This window comes from Psittacula echo (genome assembly GCF_963264785.1).
Source record: "Psittacula echo genome assembly, chromosome: 17".
In the NCBI taxonomy this organism is placed as follows: Eukaryota; Metazoa; Chordata; class Aves; order Psittaciformes; family Psittacidae; genus Psittacula; species Psittacula echo.
Window position 1 is genome coordinate 7,220,890 of NC_137753.1, and position 27,428 is coordinate 7,248,317.

At 55.6% G+C, this 27,428-nt stretch overlaps 2 protein-coding genes across 4 annotated transcripts; one reads left to right on the forward strand and one right to left on the reverse strand.

The window, feature by feature from the left end:
- Positions 1-1,568: 1,568 nt before the first annotated feature.
- On the forward strand, positions 1,569-13,079 carry LOC308228049 (claudin-16-like; the record flags this gene model as incomplete). The annotated part of the gene is made up of 7 exons (XM_080631113.1): positions 1,569-1,794; positions 3,496-3,660; positions 11,035-11,156; positions 11,317-11,419; positions 12,011-12,175; positions 12,296-12,487; positions 12,988-13,079. The coding sequence occupies 7 exons, from the start codon at positions 1,569-1,571 to the stop codon at positions 13,077-13,079; spliced, it is 1,065 nt and encodes a 354-aa protein (XP_080487239.1).
- A 2,997-nt stretch (positions 13,080-16,076) lies between these two features.
- On the reverse strand, positions 16,077-26,174 carry YBX1 (Y-box binding protein 1). 3 transcript variants are annotated; one of them, XM_080631110.1, is made up of 8 exons: positions 25,721-26,174; positions 25,253-25,316; positions 21,601-21,634; positions 19,425-19,514; positions 18,919-19,221; positions 18,309-18,391; positions 17,936-18,213; positions 16,077-16,451 (listed from the first exon to the last, which is right to left on the reverse strand). In XM_080631110.1, exons 1-7 carry the CDS (start codon positions 25,881-25,883, stop codon positions 17,967-17,969), a joined length of 984 nt encoding a protein of 327 aa, XP_080487236.1. In that variant the 5' UTR covers positions 25,884-26,174; the 3' UTR covers positions 16,077-16,451; positions 17,936-17,966. The 3 variants fall into 3 exon arrangements, with proteins under 3 accessions (XP_080487236.1, XP_080487235.1, XP_080487237.1); XM_080631109.1 differs by having other exon boundaries at positions 16,077-16,456; positions 25,721-26,170; XM_080631111.1 differs by having other exon boundaries at positions 16,077-16,456; positions 17,936-18,201; positions 25,721-25,937.
- Positions 26,175-27,428: the final 1,254 nt, after the last annotated feature.

A 27,428-nucleotide genomic window follows, 5' to 3' on the forward strand; every position in this document is an offset into this window, starting at 1 on the left:
GCTGCTGTGCCCTCACCCTGCACCCTTGGCTGCTGTCTCCTACTGAGCTGCATCCATCCCTCCTTGCAAGCACCCAAGGGTTTTGCAGCCCTGCAGCCCCAGGAAGGGGTTTGGGGGGGACAAAGGGGGCTTTTGGGGGGCTGAGCATATCCTATGGGTACCAGGGAATTTTTGGCATCCCCTGGACCCCACTCCTGCTGCGTGGGAAGGGACCCACGATGGCAGGGAGGAGGGAACCGTCCTTGAACAAGAAGGACATTGAGCACCGGGGCACCCCGGAACAGGGCCCGGAATTGTTCTGCCCTGACCATTACCATAACCATCCCGGGAATGTGAGTCAATGCATCCTGCCCCACGCACCGCAGCCCGGCACCCCCATAACACATGGAGAGGGCGCAGGGCAGGTCCCGGTGGGTGTCGGGGTGGGAGAGGGGGGTTCTGAGGGTTTCTCCAGGAGGGATGCATGGTCCCGGTGGTCATTCCCCACCATCCCGGGGCCCGACTCCGGCCGGGCGGGCGCGTGAGCTGACTGCTGATGAGGCCGCTGTGGTTAACGATTGCCAGGTCCTGGGGCTGCCACCGGCCTGGTGTCACCGGGGTGGTGGCACTTGTGTGTCCCCCACACACGCCCCGTGGCCCCCTCATCAATGGCCGCTGTTGTTGGTGCTGCGGTGGCGGTGCCGGCTCCCCCTGCGGAGAGGCGAGGGTCAGGCCTGGCAATGGGGGGGGGGGCAAGACCCCATTCCCTGCTCCCAGGCCAAATTCCTGGAGCCACCCCCAGGGCTGGAAGGGGGATCTGGGCCCAGGGCAGGGTGCAGGGGTCATGGGTGGGGGCTCCCTGAGGGACCCCCATTTTCCCATCTCCACTGCTGTCCGGGGGTTCCCATAGCCCTCAAGATCTAAATCTCCCCCCTGGAACCCTGATACCCGCCATGCCCCAAATCTCTGCTGCAAAGACCCAATTCTTCCCCCAGGCCCCAAAGCTCCCACTCAGGACCCCGATCTCTACAACCTCAACCCAAATCTCCCTCTAGAGCCTCACTTACCCCCCCCCAGCTCTTCTCCCCCAGATCTCATCTTCCCCCCAGTACCCCAAATCACCACCCATGACACCAAATCTCCCCTCCCCCAGCCCTAAATGCTCCCCCCACCACCCTGGTCTTCTCTCCTGGTACCCAAATCCCCCCCAAGCCCCAAATATCCCCCCCCTCCATGTCCTCAAATGTCCCCCAGGACCCAAATCCCCCCTCCCACAACTCAAATTTCCCCCCATCAAGCCCCAAATCCTGCCCTTGGGACCCAAACTCCCACCCCCAGGCCCTTGATCTTCCCCCCTCGTTCCCAAATCCCCCCCCCCAGGACCCAAATTCCCTTCCCCCAAGCCCCCAATCACCCCCTCCCCCCCCCCAAATGTCCACCCCAATTCACCCCCCCCCTTCAGCCCCCTCCTCCCTTTTATCACACACCCCCCCCCCGCCCCGTCCATGCCGTCGGGGCGCGGCCGGTGCCAGGGGCGTGCCCGCGGCCCCGGTGCCGGCGCGCTGCGGGTCGGGCGGGACGCGACGGCGATGGGCGGCAGCGGGGCTCGGGAGCTGGCCGGGTACCTGCTGGCGCTGGGCGGGTGGGTGTCGGCGCTGGCGGCCGCGGTGCTGCCGCAGTGGAGGCAGAGCTCGTACGCCGGGGACGCCATCATCACGGCCGTGGGGCTGCACGAGGGGCTGTGGATGAGCTGCGCCGCGCAGAGCACCGGGCAGGTCCAGTGCCGCCTGCACGATTCGCTGCTCTCCCTCGACGGTGCGTACGGGGCGGGTGGACGGGGATGCGCTGCCCTTGAGCCCCTGGATGGGTTTGATACCCCCCCCCCCCGCCATATAGATCTGAAGCCCTCTTTGGGTTGGACCCCCCCCGCTGTGAGTTTGAGCATCCCCAATACGGGTTTGAGCCCCTGTATGGGTTTAACACCCTGCCCTCGGTGTGGGGTTGAGCTCCTCTATGAGGCTGACACACTCCCCACCCCATATAGGTCTAAATCCCTCTTTGGGTTGGACCCCCCCAGTGTGAGTTTGACCCCCCCATATTAGTTTGAGCCCCAGTATGGGTTTAACTTCTTCTCCCACATGGCTCTGAGCCCCTCTAGGAATGTGAGCCCCCATCCATGGGTTTGGGCCCCTGTATGGGTTTAACACCCCCCCTAATTTGGGTCTGAATCCCTCTATGAATCTTGACACACACACACCCCCGTTATGGGCCCGAACCCCTCTTTGGGTTTGAACCTACCTCTGTAAGTCTGACCACCCCCAATAGGGGTTTGAACCTCTTTATGGGTCTGACACCCCCCCTTACATAGGTCTGAACCCCTCTCTGGGTTTGCACCCCCCCTCTGTGAGTTTGAAACCCCCCCCCATATGGGTTTGAGCCCCTCTATGGGTTTGACACCCCCATATATGAGCCTGAACCTTGCCTTGGGTTTGAACATCCCTCTGTGAGTTTGACCACCCCCCTTCCATGAGTTTGAGCCCCTATATGGGGTTAACACCGCCCACATATATAGGTCTGAACCCCTGTTTAGGTTTGACCACCCCCAAATGGGTCTGAGCCCCTCTATGAATTTGAACTTTCCCTCCCATGGGCTTGAAACCCCTCTATGGGTTTGACTTCCCCCCCTTCCATGGGTCTGAACCCCTCTGTGGGTTTAACATCCTCCCCTTCCATGGATCTGAACCCCTCTGTGGGTTTAACATCCCCCCCTTCCATGGGTCTGAACCCCTCTGTGGGTTTAACATCCCCCCCTTCCATGGGTCTGAACCCCTCTATGGGTTTAACATCCCCCCCTTCCATGGGTCTGAACCCCTCTATGGGTTTAACATCCCCCCCCTTCCATGGGTCTGAACCTGTCTATGGGTTTGACACCCCTCAATGGGTCCATGCCTCCTCCACTTCTGAGGCCTCTCCCTGGGGCTCCCCTGGCCCCTCCAATGTTCTGAGCCCTTCTTGCACAACCCTTCCCATGGGTCTGAGCCCCCCCAAATGCACCTCAGCCCCCCTCAAAAGGCTCTGACCCCCCTTTACTCCTCCTCTCACCTGAGTCACAATGTGGGTCCAGGCTCCCCACCTCCACCCATGGGTCTGAGCCCTCTTGTCCCCATGGCTTTGAGCCCCTTTGTGCCTGAGACTCCCCCAGCCCCTGTGGGTTTGAGCTCCAGAGTGGGCATCACATCTGGGGACCCATAGTGCCCCATGGGGACACCACAGCCCCCGGGGCTGCAGTGCTGCTGCGGGCAGGGTGGCTCTGGTGAGGATGAGTGTGGCAGGAGGAAGGTCGGGGATGGCACTGGGAGAGGTGCCCTGGGCTGGGCAAGGGGTGACACTGGAGCCACGCAGCGAGGACAGGGTTAAGGACAGGTTCATCCCCAGCGTGGGATGAGGTGACCTTGCTTTGGAGACCGGCTGTGGCCGAAAGCACCCGGTGAGGGCTTTGCCTCCCGCCCCTTGCAGTTCACATCCAGACCTCCCGCGCTCTCATGGTGATTTCGCTCCTCCTGGGCTTCTTCGGCATCATCGTGAGCGTGGTGGGCATGAAATGCACCAAGGTTGGCGAAGAGGATCCCGTCACCAAGAGCCGCATCGCTGTTGCTGGAGGTGTCCTCTTCATCCTCTCGGGTAAGGCAGCTCCAGCCTTGGCACCTCTCTGATGCAGAGCGCCTCAAATGCCCTTTAGAAGCTGCTTGATGGGGGGAGAGGTTTGGTGATGGGCTGGGTGTTGCTGATGTTTGGGGTTGAAGTTGTCCCTGCTCACTGCAGGGGGGTTGGATTAGGAGACCTTTAACGGTCCCTTCTGACCCAAACCATTCCATGATCCTATGTCCAGGTCTGTGCACGTTGGCTGCCGTGTCCTTGTACGCAACACGGGTGACTTATGAGTTCTTCAGAGAGAGCAGCGTCCCCATCAACGCCAGGTGAGAGCCCAGCTGGGGGATGCTCTTTGTCTGAATCCCATCTTATCCCTGCACTTCCCATAGGATCTTCCTGTGCCATCTGGTTATAGGCAGATGTGCCACACGGGGTGGGACCTATGGCACCCCACAGCTGCCGTGGTGCAGGAGGTGTCCCCAGTACTAAAGCTTTGGTTGGTACCACCACTGACTTAGTGCTGGGACAGAGCAAGAGGAGTTTCAGCATGGGGAAACCCAATAGCTGGACCCATCCAATGTGAAAGGATGGGGATGGCCGCAGAGAAGAAGACCCAACGTCTGCCTTGACATCGCCCATAGCCTTGTCAGGGCTTTGAGCATCCTTGTGCCCATCAGCTGCATCTCTGCCACGCTCCCCCCTCTCTCTTGCTGCAGGTACGAGTTCGGCTCGGCTCTGTTCATCGGCTGGGGAGCCACCGGCCTCACGATGCTGGGGGGCTCCCTCCTGTGCTGCTCCTGCCCCCCCAAGGAGCGGCGAGGACAGCGCAGCTACCGGCAGTCCCAGCCTTCCACAGCCCGGGAGTACGTCTGATCCCTCATCCTGCCTCCCGAAGCCAGGCGAGACCCCGGCGCTCCCAGCCTGCTGGTCCCTGGATGCTCCAGGAGACCTTTCCTCCTCATCATCTCCCGGGTTTCAGCACATTTCATAGGATCCCAGCCTGGTTTGTGTTGGAGGGACCTTAAAGCTCCTCCAGCTCCAACCCCTGCCACGGGCAGGGACCCCTTCCACTGGAGCAGCTTGCTCCAAGCCCCTGTGTCCAACCTGGCCTTGAACACTGCCAGGGATGGGGCAGCCACTTCTCTTCAACCATTTGCAGCTCCATGCTCTCAAATAAGCTTTTGTAGGGCACAGGCTCCCTCCAAGGGCTGTCACCCCCAGCAAGCTGGGGTGGCCGGGCTATGGGTGACTGGACCATGTCCGTCTGCCAAAGAGTGCAGCAGCGATGCTGATGCTGCGGGGGTGATGCCATGACACCCCCCCCCCCCCTTCCTCTCCATCCCATTCTCAGGAGCAAACAGGGAGTTTGGTTTTCCCGGGATGAAGCTGCTGTCCATGTCCACCAGATCAGCTCACCCTGAGGCTTGAGCATCCCATGCCCCAGCAGACCAATGTTTTCAGGGTGCAAAGCATTTCCCTCCCTCATTGCTACCCAAACCCAGCATTTCTTGTAGTTATTATTAATACTTGACTGGAGCCCAGTTGCTGGTGCTCTGCCAGCTAAAACCTGTCCTGCCCTTATTGCTCACCAGGCACAAGTATGTGGCCTTGTTAAGTAGAAGAATAAACGGTGTGGGGCAAATTAAAGCAGCTGAAAAGGGGGCTGTGAGCACAAAGCAGTGATTTGTTCCTCATTCCGGTGCCCAGCGCGGCCGTTCCGGGTGGCAGATGCACGGAGCCTGGATTTTGATGCCTCCCCGCTGTGTCCAAATCCCTCTTCCCCCAACAGGATCCCCTGGAGCGGGCGGTGAAGTCTCCAAACGCCGCCGTGCCAATTGCTTCCTTGTACCTCGCCTGGCCGCACTAACAGCTCCGCAAGCGCCGCTGCTCCAGTGCCACCCGTACATCCCCCCCGCATCTCCCCGTGCCTCCATCCCTCCATGTATTGCGAGTGCTGTGCCAGCTAACCTGCAGGGAAAACAGTGGAAGGGATCCAAAGAGCCTGATTATCTGGGGGTTTGATTATGACTTTATTTTTTAACCCCAATTAGCTGAAGTAGCCGATTTGTTGGATTTCATCCGACTCTGATTTATTTTGGTTTGCTCTATTTTATGCCGGTTTATTCCAAGTTTTTGTTTGGTTTGCTCTATTTTAATCTGGTTTGGGGGGGGTGGGTTTTGTTCTGGTTTATTCCATTTTACTGTATTTTGGTTTATTTCCCTCTATTTTATGCCCATGCACTGCTTGGGGTGTCGTGGTCCATGCTGGAGGGGAAGTGATGCGCTTTTCACCCACGGGGGGGTTTGATTCCTCTCTCTCACATGGGACTAACGACTCTCTTTCTCTTTTAAATCGCAGACCCCCTGTAAAAATGCCTTCTTCACCCATCAGGGGAGAGCAGTGCTTATAGTCTGCCTTCACCCATCAGGTGCTTGGTTGGCTGAACCCAACTTACGGGGTTCCCTTCCAAAAATACACCCCCAAAAGCTACTGCAGTGAGGATTGAAAACGAGCCCTCGTGCTTTGAACCCCCCCACAAGCTATCAAAAAGGCAGTTTTATACCAAGAGCACAGCGTGGCGTTGAAGAATGGTTTTATTCTTTGAATCCCAAATCCCATTAACTTTCCTATGGGATGCGTGGCCGTGGGAATGGGACCAGTTTGGGGTTTTTAAATGCATTTTTTTGGCTGATTGTTTGTACTAAAACTGGTGACTCTGGTATTAAAATATTTCCAATCATGGGCATCGGTCTCAAACCATCTCTTTGTTCTTTCCCCTTCCAAATCTGAGCCAGTCTCTCACAAGTGACTCCTTTGCTGGGTGGGTGGAAGCAGCTTCTGCAGCATGGCCCAGGCAGGGCCGTGAACGTTGGTTTCCCTCCTGGGCAGGTGCTGGTTAAATACTTTGGGTCTTTTGCCCTGTGTTGCTCTCCAAAGGAGGGAATTTGGCCTTTGAAAGGGCTTAATTTAAGGCTAAGCCCATGGGAATCCCAATACCTTGCGCTTGGTCCCTCTGCGGGGCTCTTCCCAAGGCTGAAATGCACCAGCATCCTCCTCTTATGGACCCTCAGAGCTGAGCTCTCCCTTCTTTTCCCCCATTTTCCATTAATTTGGAGCTGGCTTGTGCCTAATTGGCCATTTTGCTCATTTGAGTTGATTCTTGCTCTCCCCATGGAGGGGCAGGCCCCTGCTCCGCGATGCTGTGCCTGGTTTTCCTTGAGGGACAGCACGTCCCAATCAGGCTCCTGCCCAGCCGCTGCCTTGCGTCAGCATCCTCATCCTGCATGGTCCACGGATACATCCCATCCCACCTCAAAAAAGCAGGAATTGGGGGTGGTTGGTGCCTCCCGTGACATCTCCACGGGTCAGCCGAGGGCTCCTTGGGGATGGATGCTCGGGCTGGAAGCACATAAAAGCAGGGAGGGAGGAGGGAATAGCTGAGCTGGGATAACGTGCTCGGGGGTATAAAGGCCCCCACTGTCCTCTGGACAATCCCTTGTGTGTTTGCACAGGGCAAAGCGGGATGAACGATGGGAAGAGGCCGCCGGGCTCGCTGCGGGACGTGGGCTCTGCCTCCCTCCGCATCGCAGCGGGCGACAACAGAGTTTTCCACTCCCCAGTACACTCCTATGTAATAGAACCAGAGTGATGGGTAACATTCAGGTGTCTGCTCATCCCTTTTGCTTGCATCCAAACCCCTGCAAAATAACACCAATAGGTTAGAAATGAGGGGAAACACCCCATCCCAAAGACAAAATCACAGCAAATGTCACCATACACTGAAATTCCATGTAAAAGTGTAGGGAAAACCCAAAATCACCTTTTTTCTTAACAAGTGATTAAATGCATTAAAACCATGCACAAATCTATCTCAGTGCCTGTTGTATTGAGCACGACGATGTCTCTGTGGCAGCACTGCCCTGCGTCCAGCCTGCATGCACAGGGGCCTTTCTCACACCGCGGAGCCACGATTGGTGTAATTCAATGGTGGTTTTATTAAGTTTTATCTCTTTTGATCCATTTTCATTCCCTCCCCTGCCCCAATGGCATCTGCAGGGTCCTCTCCACCTCCGTGAGATGGTCCCATCAAAGAAAACATCTTTATTCCTTCATTTCTGGGGCTAAAACGCAAAGATTCAGGTCTCCCTGAAACACATGGGTTTAAAAACCTGTGGGACACAAGCTCTGATTTTCACCTTCATTAATGATCTTGAATAGTCAACTACTGATAGATCTGCCCCTCTCCCTGCATCTTTTCAACCCCCCCCAAAAGGTTTCAGCTGCGAATGGAGAGCTCAGATTAGTTTGGGATGCACTAAACTGGCTGTTGAGATGGGCAGACAATGAGAATAAACCTGTTCCATAGGTGTCACCGGGACACGCAGCTGCAGTTTCCTGTTGCTTGGGATCACGTCTCGGACGTCCAAGTTCTTGAGATGCAAATGGTGGCAAATGAAGGCGCACAAAGCCCTCTGGATGCTTTCAGCACTAATTCATCGCTGCGGGCTGCAGTGCTGGACCTGCCGTGTGCCAAAATCCCGGGAAAACAGGATAACCCAGGATCAGGCACTTTGCCAGGACCCCGGTGCGCTGCCAAAGCCCCGCAGCCCCGTGTTGCAGGGGATTATCCAGAGGGAAAACAACCCAAACCTGACAACCCAAGTGCATCTTTTCAATAGAACCCATGAAATGGGAACATGGATGTGTGCGTTTTCCATGGCTCCAGGAGATGAGGGTGCAGCGATGCTTGGGATGCCCGCGCACGGCTGAGCCCAAGGATGCTCAGAGGGTGGAAGAAAATGAGAGGAAGTGATTTGATTTTAGGTCCACCCCTCTGACACCCCCTGGGGTCCCCAACACATCCTGGGCCACCCCCCCCAGGCAGGAATTAAAAGGTCTCATTAAGGAAGTGGGGAAATCCACCCAGGACACAGCGTCCCCCTCCTTGGGGAATGCTCCCAGCGGGTTCCCACAGTTTTCCCCACGTGGTGTTCCTTGGGGAGGTTCCATTTCCAACCTATCGCTGTGTTCTCCGTGGAGCTCGCGGCCTTGGGAACACCTTAAATAGCCCAGCACGAGCTCGGGCAGGGGCTGCATTGCCCCGCTCCATCAGGTGGGTCAGGATCGAATCCCAGCGGCACCGGAAAGCCTTCAAGACACAGCCCCGGTCATCGGCATCGGGGAGCTCTTGCCATGGATCCCACCCCAGCAAGGATGAGCCTGTGCTGAAGGTAACGCTCCCCCGAGCCCCTTCGCAGTGAGAACTCTCTTCATTTCTCTTTCTGCCTCTGTCTTTTCTTCCTTCTCTCTCTTTCATTATTTTTCTTTTCTTTTTCCTTTCCTTTCCTTTCCTTTCCTTTCCTTTCCTTTCCTTTCCTTTCCTTTCCTTTCCTTTCCTTTCCTTTCTTTTCTTTTCCTTTCCTTTCTTCCCTTCCCTTCCCTCCCCTCCCCTTCCCTTCCCTTCCCTTCCCTTCCCTTCCCTTCCCTTCCCTTCCCTTCCCTTCCCTTCCCTTCCCTTCCCTTCCCTTCCCTTCCCTTCCCTTCCCTTCCCTTCCCTTCCCTTCCCTTCCCTTCCCTTCCCTTCCCTTCCCTTCCCTTCCCTTCCCTTCCCTTCCCTTCCCTTCCCTTCCCTTCCCTTCCCTTCCCTTCCCTTCCCTTCCCTTCCCTTCCCTTCCCTTCCCTTCCCTTCCCTTCCCTTCCCTTCCCTCCCCTCCCCTCCCCTCCCCTCCCCTCCCCTCCCCTCCCCTCCCCTTCCCTTCCCTTCCCTTCCCTTCCCTTCCCTTCCCTTCCCTTCCTTTCCCTCCTTTGCCTTCCCTTTTCTTCCCTTCCCTTCCCTTCCCTTTTCTTCCCTTCCCTTCCCTTTTCTTCCCTTCCCTTCCCTTCCCTTCCCTTCCCTTCCCTTCCCTTCCCTTCCCTTCCTTCCTTTGCCTTCCCTTCCCTTCCATTCTCTCCCCTTCCCCTTCCCTTCCCTTCCATTCTCTCCCCTTCCCCTTCCCCTCCCTTCCCTTCCCTTCCCTTCCCTTCCCTTCCCTTCCCTTCCCTTCCCTTCCCTTCCCTTCCCTTCCCTTCCCTTCCCTTCCCTTCCCTCCTTTGCCTTCCCTTTTCTTCCCTTCCCTTCACTTCACTTCCCTTCCCTCTCCTTCCTTTCCATTCCCTTCCCTCCTTTGCCTTCCCTTCCCTTCTATTCTCTCCCCTTCCCCTTCCCTTCCCTTCCATTCTCTCCCCTTCCCCTTCCCTTCCCTTCCATTCTCTCCCCTTCCCCTTCCCTTCCCTTCCATTCTCTCCCCTTCCTCTTCCCTTCCCCTCCCTTTCCTTCCCTCCCATTCCCTTCCCATCCTTCAGGGATGGGCCGAGCGGTTCCGTGCTCCCTGCACAGCCCAGGAGAGGGTGCACGGGAGATGCTGCGCCCTGGGTGCGGGGCTCAGGACCCTGCCTCCCTCCCTCCCTCCTGCCCCACGCTGCGGTGGCAGCGCTGGCCGCAGGTCACAAACCCGCTGATGGTGAAGCGTCCCCACCCCGTGACAATGAACCCAGCAGCTCAGGGACCCCTCCATTAACCCACTGATGGGAGCCCCTCTGCCCAAAGGATGCAGCTTCAGGAGCTACAACGCTTCACGTCCTGGGTTGCAAACACAGCAAAGCAGGATTCACATCCAGGCTTGGGGATAGGATGGCCTCTGCTCCATAGCTTGGGCACAGCTCCCCTCTCTACGGAGTGCCTCCATCTCTGGCAAGGATGGAAAGCAGACAATCCCATCCGTTCTGCCCTTTGGAAAGCCTTGGCAACATGAAGGGCACACACATCAAGCCCAAGCAGCCCCCATCCAGCCCTGCCATGGGAGGTGCTTCCTTTGGGCTTGCCCCTTGAGATCAGGGCACCTCCATGGGCCATTTGTGCTCCAACGTGGATGTTTTGACACTTCATTGCCTTCCTTAGAGAGATAAAAAAGACAAGCAAGAAAAGGCCCACCAAATCTCATGGCTGCAGGGATGGAGGCATCAAGGGAACTTAGGGATACACATGCTCAGACCATAGGTTTTGACAATAGTAGTTGCTGGACAAGGGCTTCCAGCAGCGCTTGATTCCAAAGGGCAAGTACTAATGGTTGGCAACTTTAGATGGTCTTTTCAGGAGAAGACATCTAGAGAGCAACTCAATGTGGGTACGTCTCCAGTGCAAAGTTAATGTATCCCTGAAGGCCTTGTCTACATGAAACCTTGGTGGCCCAGCCTCATTAAGGGTATCAGAGCATTTTGGCAGCACTGAGGACCATGAGATTGGGCCCAGATAACTCATAGGGATCCAGAGGACACCCTGGCCTAGGTGGCCCTTTGCTCTTGGTGGACCAGGTACCTGGGAAGTGGCCAAAGCAGCGGTGATGGACGTCCCTGTGCCCATGCAGGTAGCCCCATGAGCGCAGCCCTGCAGATGACAGCGTTCGGTCTTGCTCTTCTCTCAACCCTCTTCCTGCTCCTGGCCACGTGCACTGACTGCTGGATGGTGAACGCTGATGACAGCTTGGAGGTGAGCAGAGCAACCACTCTATGGGTAGCAACTGGGAGCAAGGTGGGTGCCTTGACACCCATGGGTGACATCCCCAAGTCTCCCCAGGCTTGGAAAAGGGGACAAGGTGGGACAAACCCACTGCTTTCCATGATGCTTTGTGACCTTCTCCTGCTTCCAGGTGAGCCACAAATGCCGGGGGCTCTGGAGGGAGTGTGTCACCAACATGCAGGACGGGGTCAGGACCTGTGACCAGTATGACTCCATCCTGGCTGACCATCCGGGTAAGGGCCATGGCCTGGAGGCGTTCCTTGAAGTTCAGAGCTAAGAGTTTTCCCTCTTCCCTCTTCAAGATGATCCTCATTGCAAAGGGCTCACCCTCACCAGTTGGTGATGCAGGACCAGGGCTTCTCCTGGCCTCCTGCTCCATCAGCAGGGCTTTGCAGTGAGAAGTCCCCTTGCTCACAGCCATGGTGTCACCCAGGCCACCTCTCCTACTTTTCACCCCTCTGTTGACATTTGCTGTTTTAAACACCAATCTGGGAGATAAAACCAGTCTGGGCAGCAGCATCCCTTGCCCAAGCCTATGCAAGGTGGCCCGGAGGCCACATCCCGGTGCAGACTGGTGCACCTTAAGTTGTTTGGGGTCTTGAGCTGGTCTAATAATGGGCTCACTAAGTCCTGTTGCAGGGTTGCTGGTGAGCTCCTTGCCTATGGCAATGGCAGGCATGGCGTTGGTGAGTCTCAGCGTAGGTATCTCCTATGGACATGGCCACTACAGAGCTGGGTCTGGTAGGGACATGGGCAGCAGCCTGGAGCGGGGACACCAGTTCCTGTGGCCATTCCTCAGCCTCCCGTGTTTTTCCCTTGCCCAGTGAAGATCGTGGTGACACGGACCCTGCTGATCGCAGCAGACCTCCTGGCTGGCCTGGCTTTGGCCATGCTGCTCCTTGGGCTGGACTGCATCAAGTTCCTCAAGGAAGATCCCGGTGTCAAACAGAAGATGCGCTACGGGGCCGGCGGCATCCTCGGTGTTGGGAGTGCGTGGCTGGAGCGCTCAGGGGACAAATGGACCTCGTGTCCCATGGACACCCCCTTCAGAGGGGTCTGGGGGAGCATGAGGGGGTTGTGTGGTTCCCAACCAGCCCCATTCCTCTCAGGCATCCTGGGTCTGGTGGGCTCCGTGTGGTACGCGGTGGATGTCTACGTGGAGAGGGCCATGCTGGTGTCACACAACGTATTCCTGGGAGTCCACTATGACTTCGGGTGGTCGTGCTGGCTGGGGATGGCCGGCTCCATGGGCTGCCTCGTGGCATCGGTGCTGCTGTCCTGCTGCCTCTGCGCCTGCACAGGTCGGTCTGCCCCGTCCCACCCCATCCCACCCCATCCGGTAGCCTTCTGCCCTGCACATGGGGTAAGGACCAGCTCAGGGGGTGCCGGAACTTCTCACAGGGTCCAGCCAAACCAAGGGGAACCCCTTGGATCCAGCCTGTGTGCCCTGGCTGGGTCATGCCAAGGACCCCAGCTGGGTCCCATAAGGGCACAGAGGAGGTGCAGAAACGCTCCTTCCACATTGGTGGGACCTCGAGGTCCTGGTGAAGGTGCGTTGGTGCCTACCCAAAGCAGTGGCTGTGCTGGAGCTGTATCACTGTGCCCAGGCAAAGCCTTGCGCTGGTGGCCACATGGATGTGCCAGTGGAAACCTGGCATCACCATCACAGACATGGGGCAGGTGATGCCTCACCAGATGTTATCTCCAGACCTCACTCCTGGCCCCTCTCCTGCCATGTTTGCAGCACCTCAGGGTCCCTGCTATTGCCAACCATGCCACAACCTCACCTCTCTCCCAGCAGATCCCAGCGGCCACCAGCAACCCCAGCGGCCCCCCGAGCCCCGGGTCCGGACAGCCACCAGCAAGATGTACGCCATGGACTCCCGCGTGTGATGGGCAGCAGCACCTCCTGCACCCGGCACCACTGTGGGATGCTCTTCCCCCTCCAACCTGACCACATTAAAGAACCATCTTCTAAACTGGGACACGTCTGCAACTGGGTTAAGGCCCCTACTGCAGGAGCTGTGCGAGCTGTAGCATCAGCGGCTGCAGGAGTCACCCACAGAGGAGGTTGTTTTCCATAGGATCCCAGCCTGGTTTGGGTTGAAGGGACCTTAAAGCTCCTCCAGCTCCAACCCCTGCCACGGGCAGGGACCCCTTCCACTGCAGCAGCTTGCTCCAAGCCCCTGTGTCCAACCTGGCCTTGAACACTGCCAGGGATGGGGCAGCCACAGCTTCTCTGGGCACCCTGTGCCAGTGCCTCAGCACCCTCACAGGGAAGAGCTTCTGCCTAAGAGCTCAGCTCAGTCTCCCCTCTGGCAGGTTCAAGCCATTCCCCTTGGCCTGTCCCTACAGGCCCTTGTCCCAAGCCCCTCTCCAGCTTTCCTGCAGCCCCTTTAGGCACTGGAGCTGCTCTCAGGTCTCCCCTTCAGGAGCCTTCTCTTCTCCAGGCTGCCCCAGCCCAGCTCTCTCAGCCTGGCTCCAGAGCAGAGCTGCTCCAGCCCTCGCAGCATCTCCATGGCCTCCTCTGGCCTCGCTCCAGCAGCTCCACGTCCCTCTTGTGCTGCTGCCCCAGAGCTGGATCAGGGCTGCAGGGGGGGTCTCCCCAGAGCACAGCAGAGGGGCAGGATCCCCTCCCTGAGCTGCTGCTCCCGCTCTGGGGGTGCAGCCCCGCACACGGGGGGGTTCTGGGCTCAAGCGCTCACTGAAGCTGGGTCATGGGGAGCCTCTCATTGACCAACACCTCAAGGCTCCTGTTATTTCCCCACTTCCAGACAGGTTTCATGCAAACAAACCCCAGAAACACGCTGCTTTAAGGAAAGGGGTTCCCCAGGTCCCCCAGGGAAGCTGCTGGGACACAGAAGCCAATGGAGCTCTTGACATCCCACCAAACTCAGCCCATGCGTTGGAGGCATTCAGTGCAAAGCCAGTTCTGCACAGAGCAACACTGACTCCACGTGGCCCTGCAGCCGCAGGCACCAGCCCTGCTGCAAACACCCCTGCGCTCAGAGGTTTGTGTTTGAGAGCTGGGGATGGCAAAGAGCCCAGAGCAGTTGTGGAAGGGGCTGGTGTCCTGGGTTCAGCAGTAGCAGTCAGTTTTTCTCCTTCTTAGTAGCTGTTGCAGCACTGTGTTTTTGACTTTTGGCCTGGAAACAAAGCTGATAACAGTGATGTTTAGACTGACCAAGGACTTTGTGAGTCTCATGCTCTGCCAGGGAGGAGGAGGGGCCGGGAGGAAGCGGGGACAGGACACCTGACCCAAACTAGCCAAAGAGGTATTCCATACCACAGCACGTCATGCCCGGGGATGTAACTGGGAGCTACCCGGAAGGGCACGTCCTCTTTTCTGTCGGGCTCTTTTCCGGTGGGCGGTATCGTATTCTCTTCCCTTGTTATTTCTCTTATCATTATCATTATTGGTGGCAGCAGTAGTGATTTGTGTTATACCTGAGTTACTGGACTGTTCTTATCTCAACCCGAGGGAGTTACATTCTTTTGCTTCTCCTCCCCATCCCTCCGGGGGGCGGGGGGGAAGTAGACTGCGTGGTTCTAATTTACAGCCAGGGCTTAAACCACGACAGCGGGGCACTGGAGGAACGCTGCAGGGGGTCAATCTGAAGCTCATTGGAGCTGCTCTACCACCAAAGTTGGGGCTTTATGTCCACACGGAAAGGGAATTCTGTTTTCTACATGAACTATAAACCCTTCATCACTTGCAAAACACTAAAATCAAGCCAGAGCCCCAAACCCCCACCAACCACCCCCGATTTGCTGGTTTTGCCCTTATTCCCCTACTTCTCACCTCGAGGTTAGCACAGAGAAGCCGTTGCACCGCAGGGAAGCAGCTTTGGGACTTCAAGCCCTCAGCTGGAGCAGACCCTCCTGCAGGGCTGCAGCCAGCCCCTGCAATGAGTGGGCGCAGAGGAGACCCACAGCAGTGCTGCCATGGCCTGGGCTCACTGCACACCACCGGCACCTCCAATCCAACAGCTCAGGGACCTGGAGAAAGGGATGTGACCCCTAAAGCTGTGTGATAGAGATGAAGAGCATGACCAGAGAGCTGGCTGGGAACAGCAGGGTCCGGTCCAAAGGACGGGCACAGTGCAGTCAGAAGGGGGCTGAAGAGCATTTAGAGGGCATAGAATCATAGAATGGTTTGGGTTGAAGGGACCTTAAAGCTCCTCCAGCTCCAACCCCTGCCACGGGCAGGGACCCCTTCCACTGGAGCAGCTTGCTCCAAGCCCCTGTGTCCAACCTGGCCTTGAACACTGCCAGGGATGGGGCAGCCACAGCTTCTCTGGGCACCCTGGGCCAGTGCCTCAGCACCCTCACAGGGAAGAGCTTCTGCCTAAGAGCTCATCTCAGTCTCTCCTCTGGCAGGTTCAAGCCATTCCCCTTGGCCTGTCCCTACAGGCCCTTGTCCCAAGCCCCTCTCCAGGTTTCCTGCAGCCCCTTTAGGCACTGGAGCTGCTCTAAGGCCTCCCCTTGGTACCCACCCACTGGGAGCTCCTCCATAGCCCTCATGTTCTTACCAGCAGCTTCCAGCTGGTGTTGAGGAGCCGTGGGGCTGGGCAAGGCTGAGCCAGCAGCAACCAGAAGCAGCAGCTCCAGCACTGGTGGGGCAGCTCCAGAGGTGTTCTGCAGCGAGGCACAGCTCTGCTTTATGCTCCATCACCCCCAGTGTGGGCAGGCATCGGGGCTGGACACCCTGGGCTGACACCAAGCCCCTTCCCACCCGGTACCTCCACTACTTTGTAATGATTTTTGTGTTTCAGCCCCCAGCCTGGGTGCTCAAGAACTAAAGCAGTCGTTTCCCATCCCCAAGACCCTTTATGAACATTCAAACCCTGTCACACAAAAGAGGGTTTTAGAAGGACCAAGTGCACCAGGTAATTCTTTAAGACCTTTATTAACAGATGCTTGCAGTTTGACTTGAAAAAATCAGGTGTATATTTCATACAAATTAAAAATGAGGTTCTTAAAAATCTCAACTTGACCAGATATGAAACAATTTAAAAACCTTTAAAGGTATATTGAGAAAAAACAGACTTTTAAAAAACGTGTTTATCGTTTCCAAAAGGAGACTTCTTTAGGTAAAAATAATAAAAACCCCATGCTGCATAGACAATGCAGATAGTTCTAGTAATCTGGTCAACAGCAAAAAGCAAGCACTTAAGGTCTTCAGTTCCAATTCTTTTGTTCATTTCTTATTGCTGGAATTTCATTTTCTTTTCTTCTTCATTTCTTAAGTCTTTTCTTTGATGACTAAACTGAAAAAGAGGAAGAAAAGGACGATCAGAGCCATGTCAGGGGTCACACGGATGCTCTGTCTACCAAGACTGACCTGGGAGCACAAATCCTCACTGAGCCACCTCTCACACACAAGAACCCTCCCCAGCTGCCCCCAGCCCACCCCAGGGGACAAACCAAGAGCCTTCCACACAAAACCAACCCAAAGGACTCCAGAAAGAGAAGAGGAACCTCATCACACCCGTCCCCTCCAGGGCAGAGCTGCTGCCATGGGGCTCCGCACACACACAGCTCGGGCAGGAGGACAGGGAGTATCTTGGGAAGGTGATGGATGAGCAGATCTACCCACACTTAACAGAGGCAGCCGTGGTAAGCCACTGCCTAGACCACAGGAACCACAACCTGCCAATACCATCAATAGACAGAGCAACCAAAAGCTCCCTGCGGCGTTTCTCTGAAGCTTGTGACATGAAGAATGCACTCAGCGCATGTTCACCATGAAGATGGACACCAGGATAAAACCAGGGCTCGTGTCCAGCACACAGAGAACACCACAGCAAGGCTTGTTACATGAATCCATCAGCACCCCAGCCCCTCGGCCCTCACAACCAGAGAGGTCTGTAGCTGCTGGCACCAAACTCTGCCCAGCTTCTGCACTCCCTGCTCATCCCACTAACAGGGCCAGTCCCACCAGAACCCAGATGTGCCCTTCTGTTTGCCAGCCCTCCAAGGCAACAAGTGATGAGTGAGACACAATAGAGCGGGATACGAACACTAGCGAGAGGAAATACAAAGAAAGAGAGAGGAAGAACAGGCAAGGAAGGTGCCACAAAAAGCACAGAACAAGTTGAAAGAGTCCAAGCAATGAAAACGTTCCCAAATCAGCACAGCTGCCCACCAGAAGACAGCTCAGACCATCAGAGCAAGAGTCTGATCATAGCCCATCTCCCTCACAACTAAATCCACCTTTCACATTCGTGTCATCCTCCCCAGTGGCAAAGCCACCGGTACCACAGCGCTTCAAACAGGCACCCCATGCACTGCACAGAAAGGACCATCTCTGCCCGGTTTTCCAGCACTTCCTTGGGAACTCTGCACCAACTTTCCACACATCAATGCTGAGAGTACTTAACACTATCTGCTTTGCCTTTGGGACCGAGTGACAAGAGCTCTGACACCCACAATGCAGAATAAACCCCTGTCCCCATCTCTCCTGGCTTTGCCGCTCCACCAGCACCACCTCAGTGACTATTTCTGGGTGGCCAAAGGCAGCTCCAAGTCTCACCTACTGAGCACAGCCAAGAGTTTAAGTGTAACTGTCCCAGGCAGTGACTCCAGCAATGCACATTAAAGCTGGTCACTGAGGCCTCCCAGCTCATGAGGATGTGCCCAGCACAGCCCCGCAGCTCAGCTCTGCAGGTACCCAGTCCCACCACGCGAGTACCAACAGCACGAAGCAGGTAAGGGCCGGTGGTAGCCCGGAGGCACCGCACACGCACCCGGATGATGGTAGAGGTGGAAAGCCGGTGTTTACTCAGCCCCGCCCTGCTCGGCCTCGGGAGCGGACGTGTTCTCAGCTGGTGGTTCGGCTGCCTTCGTCTCTTTGCCATCTTGTGGTTTAGGGTTCTCCGGGCGTCTGCGTCGGTAGTTGAAGTTACGGCGGTACCGACGTTGAGGTGGCTGCTGACTTTGGGTCTCGTCCCCTTGGTTCTCTTTATCTTCTTCGTTCCCATCCTCTCTAGGCTGTCTCTGACGAGGAGGACCCCTGAAAGTCAAGCTAGGCGTTAACAGTGCAGCATCTGACCATCGCCATGTTCTGTCTCTGTTGCTAAAAGGTAGGGTTAAAAGGAAAGAAGCTGATCTGCAGCATACCTGCGAAATCGTGGTCTATAACCTCGGTACATGTTCTGCCTGACTGGTCTGCCTTGTTCTCCTGCACCCTGGTTGTCAGCACCCTGGAAGACATTCAGCAACAAACCACCTTAGCCACCTGCAAAAGTGTGTTAAGGCTACAACTAGTCAAGCTGTGAGGAAGAGGTAGATACAGATGAGACCCTTAGTGACATGGGTTAGTGGTGGCCTTGGCAGTGCTGGGGAACTCTTGGGTTTGATGATCTTAAAGGTCTTTTCCAGCCCTTTTGAGGGGGCTGGCAAGTTAAGCCCAAGGCACACAAAGTGGGTAGCGGTCCTAGGGCACAGCAGCACACAGAGTGAATCACAGAACAGTCTGGGTTGGAAAGGACTTTAAGGTCCTCTAGTCCCAAACCCCAATATGACGCAGAAGTTGTTTTCCTCACGTTAATCATATAGTAAGTTAACCCAAATCCAAACTGCTTTTTAAACGGTGACACTGAGACCTTCCACTCATCAGCACCTGCTGCAACCTCTTCATCTTGCTCCCAAACCTCATCCAAACCACCCCTTGTACAACAAGAAGTGGCATCCCACCACCCAGCATAGCCTCCCTCTCAAGCAGAGTTACCTCCACTATCTCTCCCTGCACGGGAGGGTTGGAATATTGTGGTCGACGCCCGTAGGGCCTACGCATGTAGTAAGGTGGGTACCGCCGCCTGCGATAGGGACGGCGTTGCTGGGCTTGACCTTCTGGTATGTTCTCTGCTCCTTCGTTCTTTTCCCCACTCTCACTGTTCTGGTAGTTCTGCTGGTAGTTGCGTGGAGGACCCCTGCGACGTGGGTATCGTCTGTAATGGTTACGGTCTGCTGCGTATTTGCTGCCTTGCACTGGGACTCCACCAGGACCGGTAACGTTTGCTGCCTCCGCACCCTGCAGAGTGGGGATGGTGTTAGCAGCACAGTCACATCAATCACAGCGCTGTGTCATTCAGCACCCAGCAAGGACTTACATCCCCACTGGAAAGCATTGAAAACTCCTTCACCTCCTTGGGTGTCATCAGGCATCAGCTCAGTCCCAGGCACCTCAGACCAGGTTTTCCACACACCCTCCCAACACCCAAGAGACTCATTTACCTTCTCTCCTTCAACCACATCAAACTCCACGGTCTCTCCATCTCCTACGCTGCGGAGGTACTTCCTGGGGTTATTCTTCTTTATGGCAGTCTAACAACAAAACATTGCACAATTACACTTACAGCACAGCACAAAAATGCTACTTAGTAGTCTTCCTTTTATTTTAAGATTAAGGAATTTTAGTATTTTCATATCTCAGGAGAAAGATCTGTAGTCCTCAAAATACAGTTAAGCTGCTGTGAAAATCCAGGAAGCCATAAAATGTACCTGCAGTACTACAGCTGTGGCCTATCTGCAACATGGAGCAGCTTTACCATGGACTGCAAACAACTGTCAATGCACTGTCTGCTAGCTGGAAAAGCAGTCTGAACACAAACCACCCCCCATACACACTGGCCATAGCATTCCTCACCAGAGCTCAGATGAAAAGCCCCCAGAGCAGCTACACATCCCTCTGAAACACACACACAAACCTATCAGCCTTTCCAGCTGCACACTCAGACTCCCAGTCCTCACCAGCTCCCACACCACCACACTGTGCAGCAGCCATCGATGGCCAGAACTCAAGAGGTTTCCTCCTCCAAGGCTTCCAATACCATCACTTCAGCCACAGTATTTACCGATCGATCACAAGTTTACTCCTGCCGTGTATGATGCACCAAGGATTAGCCCTCCCCAAGGTGTCAGCACCAGACAAGCCTTTGTGTCAGTGCCCGCATGTGAAATGACAGTACCAGAAAACACTGACTTTTCTGTGCTATTCAGCAGTGGATTAAGTTTCTGACAGATGAGTTAATACTCGATGTGCACAGCTCAGCCACATCCTGCTTATCAAACACTTTGGACAGTGACACGAGTGTAACAACTTCACAAAAAATTACCAGCAACACCATTTGAGGAGGTTTTCAATGGAATCAAATCCATGGCAAAACATGCCCCCAGGTCTCAGCCTATAAAGCAGTGATTTTAAGGGAAAGCCTTATTCCAACAGCAGGTGAGTCCAACAGCTCTTCATGAGACCCCAGCTCCATGATGGGGATGGGAAAAAGCACAAACAGACCAATTTTGTTTCAGATTAGAGCCCCAAAACTGGTTTGTAATGAAACTTCTGACATTGAAACACATCACTGCCAAACCATGCTTTCAGAAACACAGGCAGCAGCTACATGACAAGTCCTGAGAGCTGACTTGGAAGTCAAGGTCATTTACAGGTTACTCTACTTGCAAACTGAGTAATGAGGTCTGACAGCTTTCCTTCGGGGTGTGTATTCCTGCCTCAGAACACAGACACAGCACAGTCACTTGGCCCTTCTCCACTGCCCATTACAGAATAACCTTTCATAAACAAATGCCTCTACATTTTAATCACAGGTAATTTAGATGTGGCCCAAGCAAGAAGCCAAGAGCTGGCAAAACCAAACTCAAGTCAAACACTTTCCAGGGTTCCTTTTCCCTCCCTTTGTGTTTAAAACAAGGCAGGGTACTCCTAACTCGAAACAAAAGAGCAACCCATGGACTCCAGATGTAACCCACGCTCCCCATGGCACTCCTGTGGGCTGCTTCACAACAGGAAAGCCCAAGACAGAAAGGGTAGAAAAGCACAGTGCTTACATGCAGCCTTACAACTCAGAGGACTAAGCTAAGATCAACCTGCTCCATGGCATAAGCCATGGGTGTGGTGCTCATTCTGGTCTAGTTTCCAGAGGTTTACAAGCTCACCGTAAGTTACATCTATTAAAGTATGTGCAGGCTTCCACTGAAAGCCTGGAGCAATAAATCCTGTACAAGTTTTGCCTAGAAAAAAAAGAAACACCAAACCCAAGACATCTTCACTGGCACTTCATTTTGATCACAGCACAATTTCTCTCCCTGCTACGTGCTTTTCATTTATCTATTTCCACATCCTTACCTAACAGCTATTTGAATCCGCAAGACAACTTACCCCAAGCCAACAGCATATATGGTACCAGCCTGCTCAACCCACCTATCTCACCTCCTGTGACAGCTGTACATGGATATGCACAACCCCTGGTCACAAGCAGGCTCTGCTTGTGATCCAGTAGCGAGAAACAGTTTCTGTTCAAGTAACAGCTCTTGGAAAACATAGGCTCCTTCACAGCTTCAATCCTACCCACAGAAGACACACAGCAAGTTTCAGAGGTAACAAGAATCTTACCTGATGGACAAACACATCTTCCTTGGTGTCATTCCTGCAAGACAACAGGAAATTGAAATTCTTGTAGGAAATGCACAGTAAATTCAGAATTCAGTTGTTTGGGGTGGGGACAAAACATGGATCTCTCAAGACACCTAGCTCTCAGCATCTGCCTTGCTCCTCCAACCTGCTCTCAACTAGTCCCCTACCAGCTTACTGCTTGAAGCAAAGAGATTGTCATGTAGCTATACAAGGTTCAGAGCACACACAGGCCCAGTAAGCCACATGTAGAAGCATTCTTCCTCCCTCCTGCACACCACCTCTATCCTTCACACCCCACTCATGGACCTGTTTGAAGAACGAACCCCTGACAGTGAACAGCCTTTGGAACACCAGCTACTGCAGCCTTTGAAACAGGCTGTATCATCACTCAAGCCTTGTGTGATCAATCCAGAGCTCCAGCCTCTCCACCTCAACATCCCCTTCCTTCAATGAGCAACCCCTAAAGGCTACAGAGTGAGCCAAACTGCACTGGTGAGCAGAGAAGGAAAAGAGCTTGGCTTTCCCAAGAAAACAGCTCAAGTCTCTACCTACAAGGATCCAAAAGCATCCCTCAGCGCAAGCATGACAGAGCTTCCACAACCTCCATGCTGAGGCTGGACAAACACAATACGGCACCAACTGAAGCCAAGAGAGTTTCTGTTCTGCAGTTCAATGTTACAGCAGAAAGAGCCTCCATGCTCTGAGAGCTCAGAACCACTCATAACAGACCCACAGCCCTGCACCAGGCTTGCGCCGTACAACAGAACCTCACTGTGGTCAATGCAAGGGTTTGAATCAACAGCAAAGCAGCTTTTACTTCCCAGAATGACTGGTTAAGGACACTGCAAAGCAGGCTTGTGTGGAGCTGTGCTCAGAGCTGCAGAACTTGCAGGTATGGAGAACAGAATAAGGGATTTTGTTGTATTTCCTCAAGATGAAGCCAGGTGTTTCTCACAGTTGGCTTTAAAACAGGAAGAGGATGATTAAGACTCTTCCAAAAACTCACACCAAACTATGGCTGTTCTGTCAGCCAGCACCAGCAGAAGTCACCCTGTCCCCTCATGGACCGGATGCCTACAAGCCTCAAAGGTTACTGGGAAAACGGTAGTCAAAAGGGCACAAAGCAGAGCCAGTCTGATCATCATGAAAGAGCATCCAGAAGCTCATGCAAAGCCTGAACCTCTTCGCAACACAAGGTCTCTTACCACATGCTCCAAAAGCTCAACAGCTTCACAAGAGCCCAGTAACAGGTTTTCAGTAAAAGTGCTTGAACACCTTCCTTCACTTGGTTAAAAACCAGTGGTAGGAAGTTCTTGTGGTCATGCTCTGCACATGAGGACACCCTATACACTTTCCCAAGGGAAATCCTACTGGATGCTAGTTCCCAAAGTCCTTTGGAAAAGCAGTTTCCATTTAAGAGGACGCTGGAGTTTTAGATCAATGCATGACTCAGTTGCACAGATAGAGCTCAAGGTGTACGCACAGATAAAACGCACCGAGCAGTTTTCAAGCCCAGCACCACCCAAGATGCTTCCTGACACAGTTTTCCATCTAGACACAGCAAGCACAGGCCCACCTGGGTGGTGCAAATGCAATAATCACTTTCTTTTGAGAAAAGTCTGAAATGGTACAAAAGCAGCTCCATTCTCCAGGCCTAACAAGCCACCCAGCTCATGCTTCCACTAAATGGCTATCTCCACAACCTCCTGATCCATAAAAATAAAGGAATCAAAGCAGCACAGGTCAAGCAAACACTACCTGAAGTCCAGAGGAGCACAAACTAGGAAGCCAGAGCCCACATGCAGCTCCAGGGCCCTGCACAGGCATTTGTTACTTTGACAACTGTGAGAAACAACTGACAAAGACACTCAGAATCCAAACTCCTATTGAGCGTGATTCAGAAACACACTTGTAACATGAAAAGAACACAGGAAATACTCGAGACTGACATGCACCTTCATCAAAGCTAAACTTTAGCTCCAAAGCTAATTTCAGCTGCAAGCAGACCCAGCTAAAGCTCCCCTCACACAAGCCAGATTGATTCCAGAGTTGAGGAAATGTCCTCCAGATCGGTTCCCAGGCTGCGGCTCTAATCTCTTGATAACATGATGGGTTTCCCATTAAAAATGGCAACCTCAGGGATTAAACAGCTGCCAAATGAATGAGTGGGGAAGCCACTCGGATGGCTTCACTCCTGCTGCTGCCTCCTCACTTGACTCACATCACTGAGCTGTGCCACTACTGAGGGAAACAGGAAAAAAGCCTTCCCTGGAGGGAGGGTTTGCAGCCTGTGACTTTACACGAGCTTACAAAAGCCCAAGCAGCTTAAAGCACTGATGACTACACGACATTTAACATGGAAACCCTACATGAAGAATGCAAACTGGGCAGAGAGTGGAGTTCCGAATGTTGCAGGCACGCAACCCATTAAGGAGCTTGGCAGAGACTTAAGACTGGGTCATAAGGTAACAGACAGTTACAAAAAGGCAGTATTAAAACAAGCCTAAATAAAAGGCAAAATATAAAGCACCACTACATACTCTGGGGAGACCTTAGAGAAGATCCCAGTGCCTAAAGGGGCTAAAAAAAACCTGGAGAGGGGCCTGGGACAAGGGCCTGTAGGGACAGGCCAAGGGGAATGGCTTGAACCTGCCCGAGGGGAGACTGAGATGAGCTCTTAGGCAGAAGCTCTTCCCTGTGAGAGTGCTGAGGCGCTGGCCCAGGGTGCCCAGAGAAGCTGTGGCTGCCCCATCCCTGGCAGTGCTCAAGGCCAGGTTGGACACAGGGGCTTGGAGCAAGCTGCTCCAGTGGAAGAGGTCCCTGCCCGTGGCAGGGGTTGGAGCTGGAGGAGCTTTAAGGTCCCCTCAACCCAAAGCAGGCTGGGGTTCTATAATTCCTCTGAAGATGGATTCCCCGAGTCCTTCAGCCAAACTCTGATACTGTGGGGTTGAAGCACCACATGGTTAAGGTGACGAGCTCCTTAGAATGTGGCCTCTGCAGAACAAGCCACAGGGAGACCTCCAGAGCTACCCAGCACCAGAACTGGCTTGCAGAGCAATTCCAGGACTCCTCTACTGCTGCACAGCCTCACCAATACCGTTTTAAGCACTTACACAACTCTTTAAGTGCTCCAATTTTCCTTTAAAACCAACTCCTGTCACAAAAACACTCTTTTGGCCACTTGTGTCCTGAGAGCCCTTTAAAGGGAGCATTCTTGTGATATAAAACAATCTGGATTTTGTTCCTCTGCCCATGCATTCTAGGTCTCCTCTGGAGAGCAAGCTTTTAACTACCAAGTGCTCAACCCCTATTTTCTTATACTGATGGACTGAACCTCAAGCAGGAGTTTAAACAAACACCTTTGTGTATGCCAACAGCCAGACTTTAATACCCAAAACCAACCCCCAGAAACCCCAAACCACCGTGAAAAGCCATCAGTTCAACATAATAAACGTGACCATGACAAATGCACCGAGCGCGCAAGGCCGCAGCCTGAGGAGCACCGGGACCGGGGTAGGCCTCATCCTGGCCTCCTTCACCCCAGTGTCACGGAGCGCGGTGACAGAGGCCCCGCCGCCCCACGATCGCGGTCCGGCCCCCCCAAACCCCCCCCCGCAGGGCGCCCCCTCACCTGTTGATGAAGCCGTAACCGTTCCTCACGTTGAACCATTTGACAGTGCCCAAAACCTTCGTTGCTGGGGAAAGGGAGGAGGAGGAGAAGGGGAGGAAGGAGGAGAAGAGGAGGCGGCGGCGTCAGGGCGGCACGTGGCGGGGCGGCGCGCACAAAGGCCCCGCGTGGCGGACATCTTGGGCCGCCCCGCCCCCACCCCCGCCGGCACGCGGGGCCCGGCGGCGCGCGCGGCGGGAGGGGGAGGAGGAGGAGGAGGAGGAGGAGGAGGAAGGCGTTGGGCGCCCCAACGGCCGCGCGCGCGCGCGCCCCCGCCGCCTCCTCCCGCCGCGCGCGCGCGCGCACGCGCCGCCCCTCAGCGATGGCGGGCCCGGGGTGTGAGGGCGGGGGGGGGGGGGGGGGGAGTTGTGCTCGCGCCGCCGCTTCCCGCGTCCCCGTCCCCCCGCCATCAACCGCCCCCCGTCCCCTCACCGATGACCTTCTTGTCCCCGCCGGCGGGAGGAGCCGCCGAGGCCAGGCCGCTGCCCCCGTTCCCGGTGCCGGTACCGCCGTTAGGTTTGGAGTCGGCGGTGGCGGCGGGGGCCGCCGCGGGGACGGGGGCGGCGGGCGGCTGGGTCTCGGCCTCGCTGCTCATGGCGGCGGCTGCTCGGTGCGGACGGTGGTGGTGACCGGCTGTTTGCGCCGCCTCCCGCGGTGTGATGGTGACTGCGGCCGGCCGTGGGGGGGGGCTGCTCCCTGCTCCGGGCTCGCTGAGCTCCGCTCTCCGCTCCCGAGACCGATCGAACTGGCCACAATGGCGGCCCGCACCGGCTAGCCACCCCGCGCGCCCCGCCCGCGCGACATGCCATTCGCAGCTCGGGACGCCCGTTAAGCTCCGAGCGAGCCCATTGGCTCGCCCCCTCCCGGCCACCGCCCCTCGGCCAACGCCTATTGGCTGAGGCTCCTGCCTTTCCTCAGCAGCGCGAGCCCATTGGCTGCTGCGGCCGCCGCTGCCAGGCTCCCTTTTCTTACCGGCCAACCCGGAGTCCCCGCCCCCGCGCTCTGATTGGTCGCCGCCGTCGCTCCCGCCCCACAACGGGCACGACCGGGGTCGGGCGCGCTCCATGTGGCGGCGGTTCCGGGGCCGCCCCAGCCGCTCCCCGCTCGCGGTACCGCGAGGCCCGCAGCGGCCGTAACCGACGGCGGGAGCCCCGGAGCGTTAACGGCGGCGGGGACGTGGCGGAGCGGCGCGGGACCGGGCCGAGCCGCTCTGTGTCACTGAGCCACGGAGAGCCGGGCTTCAGCCCCACCGCAGGGCTCTCTCAGAGTCTTAATTACCGTTTTCCTTCCCATTCCAGCCTTCTCTTCCCATCCCTCCATTCCCATACTTCCCATTCCATCCTTTCCTTCTCATCCTTCCTTTCCCTTCCAATCCTTCGCTTCCCTTCCCATCCTACCCTTTCCTTCCCAGTGGAGCTTCTTTGCCCCAGGGCTGGGGGAAGGCTGTGGAGCGGCTCGCTCTGCCCTGAGCTGGGCTCTTTATCTTGATGGAACCCTTCTCTGCTGATGCCTCCATCCCATGTGCCCACCTTACAGTGGCTCAGAGATCCAAGATCTCTGCTGGATTCCCCACAGGGAAGGTCCAAGAGAAACCTGGTGTTCTCGTCCACCAAGTTCTTTTCCTTGTGCACTTGGAAATGGATGCAAACAGAGCCCTGCCCTTGACTATGTCATTCCTCCCCCATTCCTCCTACTATGTCCAGCTCTGGGGCAGCAGCACAAGAGGGACGTGGAGCTGCTGGAGCGAGGCCAGAGGAGGCCATGGAGATGCTGCGAGGGCTGGAGCAGCTCTGCTCTGGAGCCAGGCTGAGAGAGCTGGGCTGGGGCAGCCTGGAGAAGAGAAGGCTCCTGAAGGGGAGACCTGAGAGCAGCTCCAGTGCCTAAAGGGGCTGCAGGAAACCTGGAGAGGGGCTTGGGACAAGGGCCTGTAGGGACAGGCCAAGGGGAATGGCTTGAACCTGCCCGAGGGGAGACTGAGATGAGCTCTTAGGCAGAAGCTCTTCCCTGTGAGGGTGCTGAGGCGCTGGCCCAGGGTGCCCAGAGAAGCTGTGGCTGCCCCATCCCTGGCAGTGTTCAAGGCCAGGTTGGACACAGGGGCTTGGAGCAAGCTGCTCCAGTGGAAGGGGTCCCTGCCCGTGGC

Excerpts from the sequence above, each read along its gene's own strand:
- YBX1 (XM_080631110.1), bottom strand. The coding sequence starts at position 25,883 with ATGAGCAGCGAGGCCGAGACCCAGCCGCCCGCCGCCCCCGTCCCCGCG. Across the intron at positions 18,392-18,918 it reads TGCAGGGAGAGATAGTGGAG|GGTGCTGACAACCAGGGTGC; the intron begins GTAACTCTGCTT and ends AATGTCTTCCAG. Across the intron at positions 18,214-18,308 it reads TATAGACCACGATTTCGCAG|CTTGACTTTCAGGGGTCCTC; the intron begins GTATGCTGCAGA and ends GTTAACGCCTAG.